This window comes from Apteryx rowi, unplaced genomic scaffold (assembly GCF_003343035.1).
Source record: "Apteryx rowi isolate R43461 unplaced genomic scaffold, aptRow1 scaffold_675, whole genome shotgun sequence".
Taxonomy (NCBI): domain Eukaryota; kingdom Metazoa; phylum Chordata; class Aves; order Apterygiformes; family Apterygidae; genus Apteryx; species Apteryx rowi.
In genome coordinates, this window is record NW_020450955.1 from 24,779 (window position 1) to 40,744 (window position 15,966).

The 15,966-nt window shown below is 36.8% G+C and overlaps 1 protein-coding gene across 1 annotated transcript in view; it reads right to left on the reverse strand.

Moving 5' to 3' along the window:
• The window catches only part of EDIL3 (EGF like repeats and discoidin domains 3), a gene marked incomplete at its 3' end in the record, with an annotated part of 142,708 nt that overhangs the window by 5,278 nt on the left and 121,464 nt on the right, over positions 1-15,966 (reverse strand). Inside the window, exons 8-9 of the mRNA XM_026085800.1 lie at positions 2,152-2,307; positions 899-1,043 (exon numbers count right to left, since the gene is read on the reverse strand). Coding sequence (XP_025941585.1) covers positions 899-1,043; positions 2,152-2,307 — 301 coding nt within the window. The remainder of the gene's footprint in view (positions 1-898; positions 1,044-2,151; positions 2,308-15,966) is intronic.

A 15,966-nucleotide genomic window follows, 5' to 3' on the forward strand; every position in this document is an offset into this window, starting at 1 on the left:
CATTTTTAAATGAATTTGTGGAGCACTCCCACTGGAAAAGGTTGATCCCTTGAAAAACATAAAAAAATTTACATGCTTTACTGAATTTGTAAAGGAGCATGGTTCTCACAGAGAGTGGCTACAGGTCAGGCTTTACATTTATGAACTATAACATCTGCTACTCTAAAACTTAAGACGGTTTATATTGGCTCTACTTTTTCACTTACTTTTCCTGCAAGACACAATCACTGCTTCCACTGGAAAGCCACAAAGCAAATCTAAACTCAAATCTTTTCTAAAGCAGCCCAGCAAAATATACCTTATTCCAGTCCAAATGAAGCACTCTTGTACTTCCAATGATGCCATGCAGCATATCTTGATCAGCAAGTGTGATCATCCAGCAGTCATGAGAAATGACTCAGATTGACTGTGGTTCCTGGTTCTGTTCAGAGTTGCACAGCAGACTCTGGGGCAACAGCTTCAGTTCTCAGCAACTGTTTCTCTTCCTATATTTTGTTTTGGCTGTACTGAGCGTAACTGCGACTTAGAGACCATCTCAACGCCTGTGCAATATGTGCCACAATAGCTCCTGATATCTCTTGGTACTTATTAAAGCTGCTACAACTGACCTTTTCTAGGTCACACATAACTGGAGGCCAATGTGCACAAAAGATTTACTAAGAATTATTACATTGGTGCTATGTTACCCTACTACTACTGCTACCACCACCACCCCACCATAAGCGACTATTGTTGCTTATATCATTTACATAAAAAGAGACAAGTAAGTATCTGGATAAACTCAGGGATGCCGTCTGCATTTCAACAAGAATAAATTGGATCTGTTTTAGATCACTGGCACAAAAATGTGTTGCTTGTTTGTTCATTTCTGAGATATGGCAATTGCTGCAAAACCTACCTGATAATTCACAGCCAAGAAGTTCCATTCTCAAAGTACAGTGTCTTCTGCAAACCTGAGGATACAGCCGTATGTACTGTGACTTTATTGGTGGTGTGAAGGAGTTGGCGTACGGAGTGTTGTTGTCTACATTTCCATGGAACACCTATGAAAAAATGACATATTCCTAAAAACATGCTAAGAGAATTACGAGATGTTCATTTCATTTCCATGCCTCAAACATATCCCCTTTGTCCTTCTAACCTTCCTCCTTGGTTCTCTGTGACTTTTTCACAAATAGAAGCTGTTCTTTCACTTCTCGTGCCCAACACTCAGGATTTTAAGGAAGGCCTAACTGCCATTGCCTTAYACAGGCATGTGTTTGCTGCCTCTGATAAATCAGGGCCTTTGACTTGTCACTCCTAGAAGCTGGAGCTTCTAATGCACTAAATTACATCTTCTTTTCAAATTAGTGTATTAAATAGTCCCTGTTCAATCTAGCCTGCAATTATTTACATTGATTGACATTTATTTTTTCTGTCTACTTCAAGAAACTGCTCCACCAAAGTCTACTGGAACCTTTCCATTGATCTCAGTGGGAGCTGAATTAAACCTAAAAGCATTTTTCTATTCTCTCCTCACTCTAACTAGATATGCTTATATTTTGTTTTCTTCCCTCATTATACACCTTTTCACACAGCATTTCAACTTCCTGCCTGCATAAGAGGAACTATGTTGAATGCTGCTAAGTGTCTTAGTTCTATTTTAACTTTCACAGTAAAGCGATTCTTGCTGCTTTGCATGCAGAATTCTCTATAAAAATAAATTGTAACTATAAATCGTAAACATACACTTCTTACTGGATGATACTGTTTGTGCAATGCAGAAATTAGCATTGATGAATGGGTTCTATGTTTTTAAGGGTTAACATTAATCTGCCAATGTAATAAAACTAAATTGAAAACAGAGTAATGAGTAATTACTGGTAAACTAATTAAAATGAAAATCAGTTAAGTGTAATAAACAGGATTATTCTAGCCTTGGGACACAATATTTTTACAACCATCAATTAAAGTATAAGAAATTTTTAGTAGACAGAAAGTGCAATTTTTTGCTGTGGGTTTTTTTCAGAGAAAAATAATAACAAGGCAACATATCAGACTGCTTTCTCTGTTTCTCTGTCAGGCAATTATGCTTATCTACTAAAGATATCTTATACTTCTGAAGGCAGCTAAACCATGAGACTTATGCATATACAGATGACTTAATCTTACCATATCTTCATTTGAGCCTTTTACTTTGTACATTGACCATGACTTCCCATCATTACTATATGCAATTTTGTAAGATTTTATATATTCTGGACTTCCAATCCTCTTGGCACCTTGGGTTATTACTCCGGTGACTCTCATCTTCCTCTGCAGGTTTATCTGAAATAACAATACATATCATCATTAAACATCTGAGGGACACAATTCTGTTATTAGATTTCTTTCTAACTCCAAGGGAAAAAAAGAGAACTGTAGCATTTAAATGACTATCTCTATTTTTGCATTAACTCTGCTTATTTTTCATTCATGTCATATATATATAAACAAATAAATAAATAAAAGATTTTGAACAAGAAGCATGTACTATGTTGCTGTCTTTGTGTGTATGTGTACACACACAGACACACACACAAACACAGCGCTTGTATATATCTAAAAAGGAAATGCAACAACACTTTAATACACTTAATTTACCACAGGCTGGACCTTCCATTCTATTAGAAGGCAATTTAGAATTCCATCTGAAAGAGTCCAAGCTAACTTCAGGTTAATATTTTTTTTTGTCAAAGCCTAAGTAAAAATACACAGATGCACTATAAAGAAATCAGACTTTTCCTTGATGCTCATTGAAAATTCACAGATTTAAAGATCATGAGCGAAATGCCAGTTCCAAAGAAGTCAATGGCAAAATACCAATGGCTATTAAGGGATATGAACATTCCCAATGTATTTGTCTGGCCTAGCCTCAACACCACAAAGTAAAAAATGAAGATGTATGTAGAGTTCAAATTACAAGTCACAGCCTTAATTTTCCCTTGCTTATGTATCTATGATATGTGAAAGCTAACTATATTCTTATAAATTTCAGACTCTTGTATTCATAAATTAAATAATATTAGCATCATCAACCTCATCCCTGCAATGAAGACTATCAAGAAGTAATCTGTGACAATTGTGCTCCCACCCCATACTGACAGACAGTTGAAATCTCTAACTTCTATACCAAATGAAGCTTAATAAAGTGATGTCACACTGTGAGGCTTGCATAAAGGTACAGGTAGATGTGTGAAGAAAGGAGGCGAGTGGGAATAATAAAGAGTAATGAACTGGAAAAATGTAAATGACACATTAGGCTACTTTAGCCCTTGCTTCCTCCAAAAGAACCTTGTCCGTGTTGCCCGGCTGCTGGGGCGACCATGGTGCTCCCTCCTCTCTGGGATGGCAGCCCCCAGGCAGGGACGAAACACCACTGTAGTTTTACCCCATTTGCCCTGTATAAGTAAAGAGTAAACATTCATACACCTTTAGAATAACAATGTTTTTCTGCTAGAGATTTAGACCTGATTTGGATTGTTGCGAGAGAGAAGAGAAGCAGCCCCATGAAAGTTCAGAATTTTTACAAGATCTTATCTATGCCAGGAAAATTCAGGAACTTCTGCAATTRCAATGTAGTGAATGGAATCAGGAATTTAGAGAGGTATAAATAAGAAGAGACTCACGCCTAATCCATTTACAGTCTTGGGAAACTTCTTTTTTCCCCACATTCTTTCAAAAAAATCACCACCCTCCCCCCAAAATACAAACACACACACACAAACACACACACACACACACACACACACACAAGTCCCAGCCCTATGTTCCCCTGGTAAAAAAAGAAATGTTATTATAAGAGGACAACTCCAGAGACTATTATCAGCCCTGAACACAGACAATAATCTAGGGAAGGTTTTTTGGATGATGATTTATGGAGAAAATGTTTTTTCTTTTATGGAAGAAAGAGTAGCTTCTAGTGAAACCATGGCTTTAATCACTTGATACTATATTTGCAGACTGGCTCCTTTCCATGCCCCAGCCTCCATCTGTAATGCACAACAAAACAATCACTGCAATTTAAGAAGTGAAACAATGACACAAAAAAGCACCCAAAATTAATCTGGCAAAGAGGYTGATACTGTGTTAGAAATTCAAACTGAGAAAAAAATAGTCCTACTGAATGAAGGGAGGATTTGGTTATATAATTATCAAAAGTAAATAAAAATAATTTAATTTTTAAATACTCACTTAACTATGCATAATGTTTAACCTGTGTTCTTTAAGCTTCAGGAATCAAAAAGCCTGCCTTTTTTTCAGCTATAAACCCACTCCCTTACTTCATATCTGGATATCTGTATGTACAAGCTATACAGTTTTATTTACATCTGTGTTTTAACAGACAGAATCTTTCTTTTTAGGATTTTTCTGGATCAGCTGAGCTTTGGCTTTAAATGGTATTGAGGTTCAAATAAGTTAGGAAATAAAAATGGGACACACTGTTTTGCAATTAGGTCTATATAATCTGTCAATGTTTGCAGGAAAACCTCAATGAAGGGGGGAAAAAACCACTCAGAAATCCCTGCAGCTTTAGTATGTACAAAATTCTCATGGGGCTGACTTCATGCTTGGGGTAGCTCCAGTTAGCGCATATGGATACACCAGAAATTAATTGGTTCATTGTGTCTGGCTTCTTTTATGTGCTTTAAATTTTTCAAGCCAGAGCTTAGCAAAACACAAAATATTACAACTGTGCAATGACTATAATGAAGCAGCTGCTGAAATCTTTCTTAGTTAATGTATTTCAGTAGGAAACAGAGTTCCCAATGTGAAATGTGCACTAACTCTCTTAGCATTAAAAGCATTTTTAAATGCATTGTTCTCTGACAATTGTGTGGGGGAAACAAAAAAAAAACCCAAACCTTAAGATGCTCTGCTTTGTGGATACAGGAGAAATATGTATTTAGGATAGAATGTTATATATTCTAATTACATGGGTGTCCTAGTTTTAAAACAAATAAAGAGGTGAAAGTAACCAAGATAAGAACAAGAGTTTAATGTATCATTTTAAAAAGACAATAGCTTGTTTAAGTATAAATATATTATTACCTAGACTAACCAGACAAATCAAGAATGACAGAAGGCCAATAGTACTTTGAAAGATTAAAAAAACCCAATAATCTCAAAGTATTAATGGAGGGTAAAGACCTTGGAAGAAGAAGTTGCATAGAAATTTGAGGAAAGAGCAAAAAAAAAAGCAAAAAAAAAAAAAAAAAAGACCGATCAGTTCTACTACCCTTACTTACATTTAAAGTTACTTTGAGAGCAACAGATTCAGAGTAGGCACTTGGCCACCGTGCACAGCTCTGCATCCAGCTCCAGCTCTGAGGGCGCTCCTGGGTCCAGCAATTTAGACGCAACCTAATTCACCCAACACACTTCAGGGAACATTCACAAGCACACAAAGTAAAGGATGCCCATTGCTTTACTTCCTATTATTAAGCAGCACTTGGTATCCCCAAGTATTTTTTTATTTCAGTGTAATTACAGAATAGTCAGTAATCTGTGGAATTAAAAACTAAATTTAGCCTCTTGATTTGGGTTAGATCTCAAGATAAATCAACAAAAGTGTGCATGATTATGTTAGATTTAGTCCTACAGTAGAACTCATTACAGYTCAACAGATCTTTCTTCCCCCAGGGTCTCCAAACAGAGGAAATTTAATTTTTGGTGTGGCAATTAACATGAAATCTACTGGGTTTCTCTGAAAATGGTACAGTTACCATGCTCCTTCCCTATTCCGTGGTCAGGAAGACGAACTGGCAGTGAAGGAAGAAAGTAGATACCATGCACCTGCCTGGGGATCTTGTCTCCAGTGAAAATAAATTATCCTGATTCACACTTGTTTCATGGTGGTGTAATCACATTGACTCAATTAATCTAAATCTGATTCTACAAGAAATAGATTATGTCTACATGATATACAGTGGACTATACAAAATCATTATGCTGATATTACGAGTCAGATAAGAGCTCACCAACTAACAAACATGGGAGATAACTCAAGCTAATAAACAGTGCCAAGTGACAAAATATGGTACCTCAGGTTCAATGCTGTATAAAATGTCYGAGTTTGAACTTATGTACTGCCAATCACCGGGTGCCTTCTGTACTGTATCATATAGTTTATTGGTTCATAAAGAAATCTGTTTGGGGATGCTAAATCACTCAGATGTCTATGTTGAAGATGTAGCCAATCAAAACTAATCATTTAACTGGAATTTAACTTAAAAGAAAACACATCAGAAAGCCAACAAAAGAAATGGAAAGTATTTTCCCAAGAGCCACATGAACAAGGTAAATTTACAAGCTGTTACAGATTGCACAGAATAAAAATGATACAATATTTTTAGAGACAATTCAGAACCAGTCCTGCAAATCTGCATGATGCATTAATAGCTTCACTTTCAGGTATGAGTAAATGTAGGAGTACAGGACTGGATGGAACCACTTGATGCTTGTTTCCCATGATCATGAAAAGTTGTTCAATAAACAGTCCACAAAACAGAGACCAAAAATCACTTCCCGACATACTTAACAAACTTTAGACCTTTAGAAGAAAGACAAAAAACTGCAGTCATAATATGTCAATGCAACAAAACAGGAGAGACGAAGGACACTGGGACACCAGTACAGACTTCCAGCAGTAAGTGAGGTTTCCACATATGTGCATATGCGGTTTTAACTTCTGACCTATATACTATCTTTTTAAGAAGTTTTTTTTGATAATATTTGGGAGACCTAATACATGAAGGCTGAAAGATGAATGGAATGAAACAGAAATCATTAGACTTCAAGTTGTTCATTTGCCATTTAAGACATTCTTGTTGGCTGTGAAGAATAGGTTTGTATGTCTCTATCTATGAACAAATATATATGTGTGTGTATATACATATATTTCAGTAACATTTTGTTGCTTTCTCTGTTTGTATAATTTGTTCCTTAGATTCAAAAAGTATACATGAAGGATTTATTTTTAAATGTTTTTGTACTTTAAGGTAACAATAAGACTATTGAATAAAACTGAAAAACTTCATTTTGAAGACAAGATTAGTTGCCAAATGTCATTAAGGACCCGACTTATAATTTGGGTCTTAGAATTTGGGAACCAACATACTCATGTTGGAGTACTGAAAAATTTGTTAGGACAATCAGCTGATCTGTAAAATTTTGGAATTCACTACACATACCACATCTTCAGGGTACAATCCATTTTTTTAAAATTATTTTCAGCCTGTTTTTTCTACTATGAACAACATTAGTAGAAGAAAATATGAGTAACTTTTCCTCTTTCGTAAGACACTAAGCTCAATAATCTGGAAAGATATGTTTTTTCCGATGGTCTTCTAACGTATTTCAATTCATGCTTGTTTTTTCTAAACCTGTTTTGATTGGTCAGATTCTCTCTGGTAGATTTCTGAAGCTGATGCTCTGTAGTCCCCAACTATGTGGCCTGAATAAAAGAAGTTCATGTACTTTGAAATCTGGGATCAAATATTAGAGTATACTCAACATGCAGAAGCTATGTACCTGACAAAAAAAATATTTAAAAAGATCAGTTGCATCTGTGTTTTCTGCATTATTAAATACAAGAGTAGAGAAGAGGGATGAGAAGGTGCAGTGACTTTAGGAAGATACCATATGTGATGCTCCTGGCCAGAATAAATAACTATATTCCCCTCATTTGTTATTGCATAATTAGCAATAACACCATTAACATTGACAGTACAAGTTTTCCTGAACTATATGCTAAGAGCAAACTTCCAAAAAAATGCTCAGGTTAAATACCTCACAAAATGTTGTCCTTTGAGACTGTAAATATGTATGTTTTCATGATCTTTCCTTTGTAAGAGAAATTCAGTTTATGATGAACTATGTTGTTTATGTGTTTCAGTTATGAGATGCAATAGCATTGCTATAAATAATTCTCCATCTTTTCTGGCACAAAATATATTTCTTTTACTAATCCTCATAATTACTCATACAAAATCAGGGTTGAACAAGCGATTGATGTTATACTGGCATGTGAAGATTCCTTAGAGCAACCCTTCTCCGATGATTTCACCAGGTTAAGAAAGTTTATATTTTTCTTCTTTTTAAAGTCATAATTCTGATAAAGCTAGACAGAAAGTGCCCACAGAAACATCTTCTGATGAGAAATAGGGACGCTTGCCAAAGGATGTTTCTAACAAAATCTTAATAAATTTAGTTTCCACCCTTAAAAGGTGTGAAGTATCACTCACAAACAGAAAGGATAAATCCAGAAAGGGAGAACAGCTATTAAAGTATAAAGATAAAGTTAGTCTAATACTAAATGGGTGCAAACTGGCCAAGAGTAACTTTTGACTGAACATTGGAACAAAAATCTGTACCTCAGCAAAGTAAGGTTCTGAAACAGCCTCTAATAAAAAAGGACAAGGACAAGAAGAGCGACTGGTCTTGAGCTGGAGGAGCTTGAAGAACTTGGGAAAAGAGTACCCTGACATGATTCCTGCAATCCTGGAAAATTTAACAAATGTGGAAGCTCCCTCCCATGTTTCCCTTTCCCTCCTCAAGCACTAGAGGCCCTGAATGCTGAGCATTGCTGTTTCACTCTGAAATCATGTCAAAAGCAATGGGTTGCAAAGGGGGACTCAGTGTGCAATGAGGTTCAGAAAAGTCAGGGCAGGTCAGCTCTTATTCTGTTCTTTGTTGCACACTATTGCTGCATCTGTGATGTTAGGGGCTCGTACATCTTGCCCCTCTGCGTCATTTTGTCACTCCTCTAACCAGCGCTGTCAGCAGAACTTCCCCGGATTTAACTGAGGGCATTAATGTAGTCAGGATAGCAGCAGTGATATGTGCTTTAATTAGCATCCAGATTAGGTAATATAGTGATTTATCCACAGTGGTACTCCAGCTGTTGCTGCCATTCTTGAAGGAGGATTATTATAAGGAGAAAAGCCAACACTTTTTATCTTACATTTGTGATAGTCTAGGAGAACTCATACAGTCATTTGCTACAAGTCACTTCAGAAGTGATAATTCCTAACTCAACTGTGAGATTGTATCCTACCCTGMAGATGAATCAATTAAGTATTTGGTTATTTCTGATCTGCTGTACAAACCCTAACCACTTTTGTCCTGCTTACATGGATGCAGAGCTATCAAAGCCTCTTCACAACTTTGCTACTAACTTCTTTCCAAACTCATCGTCCTGCCACTGTTGTTTCTAGTGTCTCACTTGACTATCATACCTTTCAGTAACAACAAACAACTCTCAGTTCTTTTCTACACTCACTTATGGCTTATTCCCACCCAAACATCTAGAAGACCTTGTCTAGTTGGAAGCATCTCATCATCTTTGCTATCTTCAGTTGGAACATTTCTATGCTTCAGGTTAGGCATGTTGGATCAAAGCCACAAACTGCCCCATTAATTTCATTTGCCCTCTGTGAAAAGATCAGCATATATGTTAAAAGCCACTTACATGGAAAACCTAAATACAGGGATTTTTTAGACCAAATTATAACATTAACACAGAGTAGCATATGCTACGGGTAATAACAAAAAGCATTCACTTGATCTGGCTTTTGTTGAGAACTTTCACTTTATGCCTCAGAGAGCTTACATAATTAGACAGACTAAAAACTTGCTTGGTCTGTTTCTTCTTATTATTAAGTCATTATTTTAGTCCCAAAGGTAGTTGTTATGAATGTCATTAACTGGATGATATGAATTATTCAACTACTGGTATGTTTAGATTGTCATCTCAAAAAGAGGTTCATAATCAATCTCACATTGTTCAGAGTTCTGTAGCCCAGTAAAATTTCATCTCATTTGCAAAGTATTGATTAAATGGTATTAACTACCTGCAATTTAAGTTTAGCTAAGAAACACTAGAGTATTTTATTGCTATTATTAATCCCTTCATATACCTTCAACTTGTGACTCCCCTTCCTGCCTCTGGCATGCTGATGCCTCTCAAAAAGAATTTCCCTAAGACATCTAGAAAACTTCTTAAAGTATCGATTAAAGAATGTGCAAATAAAAATAATTGTCAAGGAAAATATCAATATGTAGTTCCACATGTCAAATAGCTTTGATCTGGCTGGTAGAGGTTAGTAAATAGGATGACAGAGTCAGGTCACAGAAATGAACATGCACTTCTGTTCTAATCCTACAAAGACCAGTAATGAGAAAACAGTAATGCGAAAGAAATTTCTGACAACTGAGCTTAACTTTTGTACAATCTATTTTTCTTTGAGATACTTCGGAAGAACAAGAGCTGAGAATTTTCTGGGTCTTTCATAATACAAAAAGTTACACTCAGAAGTCCTGATGATCAGGAAAACACAAARACTTCCCAATAGTTTTAATAGGCTCTGCAGTTTTCCTGAAAAAACACTTTCCACTAAAGCTGTGGAGACTTTCCACAAAAGCTGACAGACAATAGATATGATAAAAATGTAAAATGTCACTTGGTTCAGTAAAAGACAAAGAAAAAACCCTCAAAATCTGAAAAGTCTCAGTAAAGGCCTCAGATTTGAAAGATGTCTCTTTATCTTAACCACTCATGGAATATCAAGATTATAACATTGCAAGAGTAAAACACGCTCAAATTTTTCAGTCCACAGAATTGATTTTCTTAGTACATGAGGTTCCATTGAAATTAGAAGGCCTTTGAAATGTGACAAGCACATGCTCATCAATTAGCAGTAGAGTTTCTCTTCCCCAGTACTTTCTCTCCATCACCTCCAAAATAGCAGAGAAATACTGAGCTGCAGCCAGGAACTGTGTGCTTCTCCACAGCTAGAGCTGTATCAAGGCTCTGCCTATACTTCCACAGCTTGTGCTGCACATCCCTGTGACCTATCTACATGCATATAAATTCAGGACCTACGCACTGTTCTGGGTCCATCTATACAGGTATAAGTGTGTATGCACACCTCTGTACAATGCAAAAATTTTAAATATATTTGTATGTAATTTTTCTTTTTTCTTTTAATTTCATATCCTGGACCTTAGTTGTAATGAGATAACTTGAAACAGTTCTTTTCCAGAATTCAAAACTAGCAGAAGCCTAAACGTAAGTGAGAATTGTTTGCTTTACTGATTTTGAAAGTGGGTGTTTAAGACATAAAACATGACTTGTGTTCCTGTAACACTAGTATAGCACCACCTTATTGATTTAGACCGCATCCTCCCCACAGGAAGACCACTATGCCCATACATTCATTGCTCCATTAAAGTCAGTGAGCCACCATGCAGGGGTGTCTTTACAAGAAACTTATTACTGGAGCAAGAAACCAGAGACACACTCACTTGCTCATTTCAGTGTGCCACCACTTGCTGTTTTAATTACTTTTAATATGGTAAATGTGGAAAGCTATTCAGTCAAAGTAGCTGGTATCGTAGATGCATAAAACAATACATTTAAAAGTATTTGTATTATTTCAATCATTCAGCCATATTACAGAGTTATTAAAGAAAGCTGGCATGTGGGCTGACAGAATATGTTACATATAGTGTTCATAAGAGAATGAAATTTCTGTTGCCATAGGAATCCTAATGTCGAACTGACTGCTTTTGCATATCTGCAACCTCAGTCAAAAGCTGTTTGAATATGTTTCTGTGTGTATGAAGAATGACACTGGGAAATATAAAATGATATCAAATAGATACTGAGGAATGGGACACAAGGGAGCGTCTGGATGATTACAGCCTTTTTGTTTTCTGGTCTACTTTGGGTACATAAATTACGTTTTTAGCCTGAAGGCTAAATATATAGACAGTGAGGGAGATCTGCAGCTGACTGACATTGGTATTGGGTTCACTGAAGCCAGTGACTCTCTGACAGACATCGACCACTTGAGGATCTGTTCTAACTGCTGCAGTTCAAAGGTCCTACGTGGAAGAGTTTTGACAGAATTCAGCTGTACCTTATTCTTCCCTGCCAAGGGCTTTCTGGTACTAACTACCAATTGTCTGTATTGTCCATAATCTCCAAGGAAATCCTGGTATAATATTAAGTCAAATTTTGGAATATTGACAAAAAATGAAGAGCTTTAACAGATTTTTTAAGACTTAGCTTACCAGGTCAGCCTTCCTCTATGGTTCAAGTCACCTTACATCGTGACTCTGGGACTGTATTTCATAAGGTTCACCTGGCCACATTTGACAGTTATATTAAGTAATATTAAATGTTTAATCTATGATGACAAGTATTTTTTGGAAGCTGATACTACAGTACTCATGAATGAGGAAATGAACTTTGACAAGATGAATAGTTTGACAGATGGCAGTTTGCTTAGAGCTCTTACTAGCAGATGTTTCAATGAATGTTCTGCAAAACCTCTGTATATTTTGGGTTTTATCATTTTATTAGCAAATAATTATCACCTGGTGCATGCTTGCCCTTTGGAAGTTTTTTATGTTGAAGTTGCTAATTTTTTCCTACTTGCCTTTTTTTTGAAAATTATAAAAAAATCTTTCATTTTTTGTTGCCTGGGGATAGAATGATGGAACTTAGAAAGTCTTTATTATAGGTACATTTTTCATATGTCACAGTAGTTATGAGTAGGTTTGTGAGATCCACAGACATGCAATTAATTATGCTAGTATTAGGCATTGCAAGACCAAGAGAAGTGGGGCCGAGAGCCAGGAGTGGGACTGAAACTGCAGGTGGTGTGGGAGACACTGATGTAAAAAATGAATAAAATTATAAATAATAAAATACATTCTACATAAAAGGAACAATATTGCAAAATATTTAGAATAAAAAAAGAAAAAAAATAGTATAAAAGCATTCTCAGTAATCACTAAGTAAAATACTGGCACAGTTTCTGGAGTAGAAACTAGAATTTAATTCTCTCAAACAAGTACCCTAATCACTGTGCTGCATAATTATTCTCTTACCCTGCTGATTTTTAAGCTGTCTTAAAGTAAACATCATAGCCCATAAAATGTCAATACTACACTATTTAGTCCTCAGATATATATTTTCAGTGACTGCTGTGTATGGACAACACTTAAGGAAGTGTTGTCCACACGCACTCTAATACTCTGTTTTCTCTGGATCAACTTTGGCATCTTCACTGCAGCATGCTGGCTCTGTGTACACCCCTGAGGCACTGAACATTTCTATGCATTTCAAGGGATGTCCCATGAACTACAGGGTAGCTCCCTAAGTATCTGATTTCTGCTGYGGGAACAAGCTTTACAAGAACAACATTTTTGTGGCTCTAACTGGACTTAGTTGACAATGGGCCTTAAAATTCTAAATTACATAGGGGCCTGGGAATGTTTCACCCTTAATCTGCTTGGGTAGATTTCTTTCCCTGATAGGTCATCTTTTTTTTTATTAAGAGTCTCTATAGAAAGATTATTTATTAACAGTGTCTAGAAAAATGATGGCAGAAAATATCTAAAATTGTGCAATAATTATTAAAAGGAAATAAGTAATATTTAAACATATGCACAGAGAAGGTAAAAGTAAGCAAACCCAATGTATTTATTTTAGAATAGGATACTAATATATTCAAATTACTAATTAGAAGTTGGGCATCATTTTCATCAAACTGTAATTTCTCAAAATATGGAGTTTCACCTAAATTTTAGTAAATAGTTTCAGAAAAGTTATTTGGGGAGGAAACTGGGAAGCTAACTGAACATTTCATTTATTTCTAAATAAAATTTCTAGCTTTTTCATTTTGAAATCACATTTTACATTAAAAAATTGGCCCAAAAAAGAATAAAAATATAAAAATAAAAAAGGTCTAGAAATGGATTAATTTTTTGAAGAGAAAAAAACATTTCAGTCTAACCCCAAACTAAATATTCTGGATATTTTTCCTTCCTATAAAAACTGGGGGAAAAAACTTCCAAATTATTCAACCTGAACTGAGCTTATTTCCCATTTTTTCATTCTGATCAAACTGAGCAGTCCAGCTGTTTTGTTAATGAATCCTCCTCCTTCTCACAATAATAAAATTAAATATTTGAATATTTTATTTATTAGTAAATTGGTAACCATGCTGATGTCTCTGGAGACACAGTTCCTGCTATTTTAATGATGGATAACTAAGCGTTTTCCTCATTTTTCTACTTAATAACTCATATTTATGTACAATAGTCTCCAGTAACAATTCAAGTGTTTAATCATTGTTCTCAGAAAGCAGTATGAGACACTAAATAGTTCATTCTCTAGATTTCAGGTATTCACAAATCTGCATGTGGTGACCATGGATTAATACGGACCTTGTAAAAACAATTTTCATAGCCAAAAGACCCCAAAGCACTTAAAAAAAAAAAAAAGTCGGTAGTATCTTGCACACCATTAAAATTAGTGCCATTATCAGGCATATTCCTCCCAGGCATACGCTTCACAATCACATTCATGAGACGAGCAAAAATTAAGGGATCTCTTGTTCTCATATATGTTAGTTAAGTCATGGTGCAAAAGCAGCAATTACACAGGAGCCAGCAGGCACTAATGCTTTCCACTCCTTGCCTAATCAAATGGTCAAATCCAGGACCAGGACATTAAATTTACCCTTAATCCCTTCCTTAATCAAAACTTACTCAGTCCTCTCCTGACTCAAAACATCATCTTTGCCAGTCTGTGCCAATCTTTGCTGTATAACGCTTTCAAATATCTGCTTCCTATCAACCTTCAGGGTACACCCTGATTTTTGCTGTCTAGCCTTAAATATGATACCCTTTACCCTCTACTTTTTGCATGCCTTTACCCACCTGCTTACCTTGTGCTCAGACAGACATATAATCTCCCTCTCCTCTTCAGTTCTCTCCCATTAATTTGCAATCCCGCTTTGAATTTAGACAAGGTATCATTCTCACTTACAGGCACTAGGAGCGGTCAGCCTGAGGTTACTGAGCATACGGGACTTGCAGAGAATTGAGGGACAACTTCTACATAGTCCTATGACACATGACTGGATCATGTGGGTGAAGGGACATTTAGGTAAACTGAACTCATGGCTGCAAGAAAAAGGAAAACAGCAGGGGTTTCTGGGGCTGACATTCTCAGGCCTCCCTGGCACATTTACCATCAAACCCAGCCCAGCCTGTCCTGCAGTGCAGTGGCAGGAGCCACTGAAGCTCTGTTGTGAGCTACTTCTCCACTCCAGGCTCCCAGATCTAGGTGGTGTATGTCTTACTGTTCTTGGGCAAATTGAGATATAGGAAGGTTGCTCTATGGACCAAGAATCTATTGTGCTGGTATTACATAGAGACAGAACAAAAAGGCCACAGAATCATCGAATGACAGAATGGTTGAGGTTGGAAGGGACCTCTGGAGATCATCTAGTCCAACCCCCCTGCTCAAGCAGGGTCACCTAGAGCACATTGCACAGGATTGCGTCCAGGCGCGTTTTGAATATCTCCAGAGAAGGAGACTCCACAACCTCTCKGGGCAACCTGTGCCAGTGCTCTGTCACCCTCACAGTGAAGAAGTTTTTCCTCATGTTCAGATGGAACCGTCTGTGTTTCAGTTTGTGCCCGTTGCCTCGCGTCCTGTCACTCGGCACCACTGAAAATAATTTGGCCCCATCCTCTTTACAACCTCCCTTCAGATATTTGTACACATTGATAAGATCCCCTCTCAGTCTTCTCTTCTCCAGGCTRAACAGGCCCAGCTCTCTCAGTCTTTCCTCAAAGGAGAGATGCTCCAGGCCCCTAATCATCTTTACAGCCCTACACTGGACTCTCTCCAGTAGTGCCATGTCTTTCTTGTACTGAAGAGCCCAGAATTGGGCCATCCCTACTCCAAAAGTCTAAAGAAACAGATTCACATCTTCTGGAACTAAATTCATCTGCCTTCCTTCCCCCACCTCTCCCAGGTTCCTCCAGATGCATCCTTCTGCCAGAGTTGCTAATGTATCTTAACGGTGTGACTGCTTACCTCAGTGCTGTCAGGCAGCCTTAGTTACACCAAATTATTCAGTC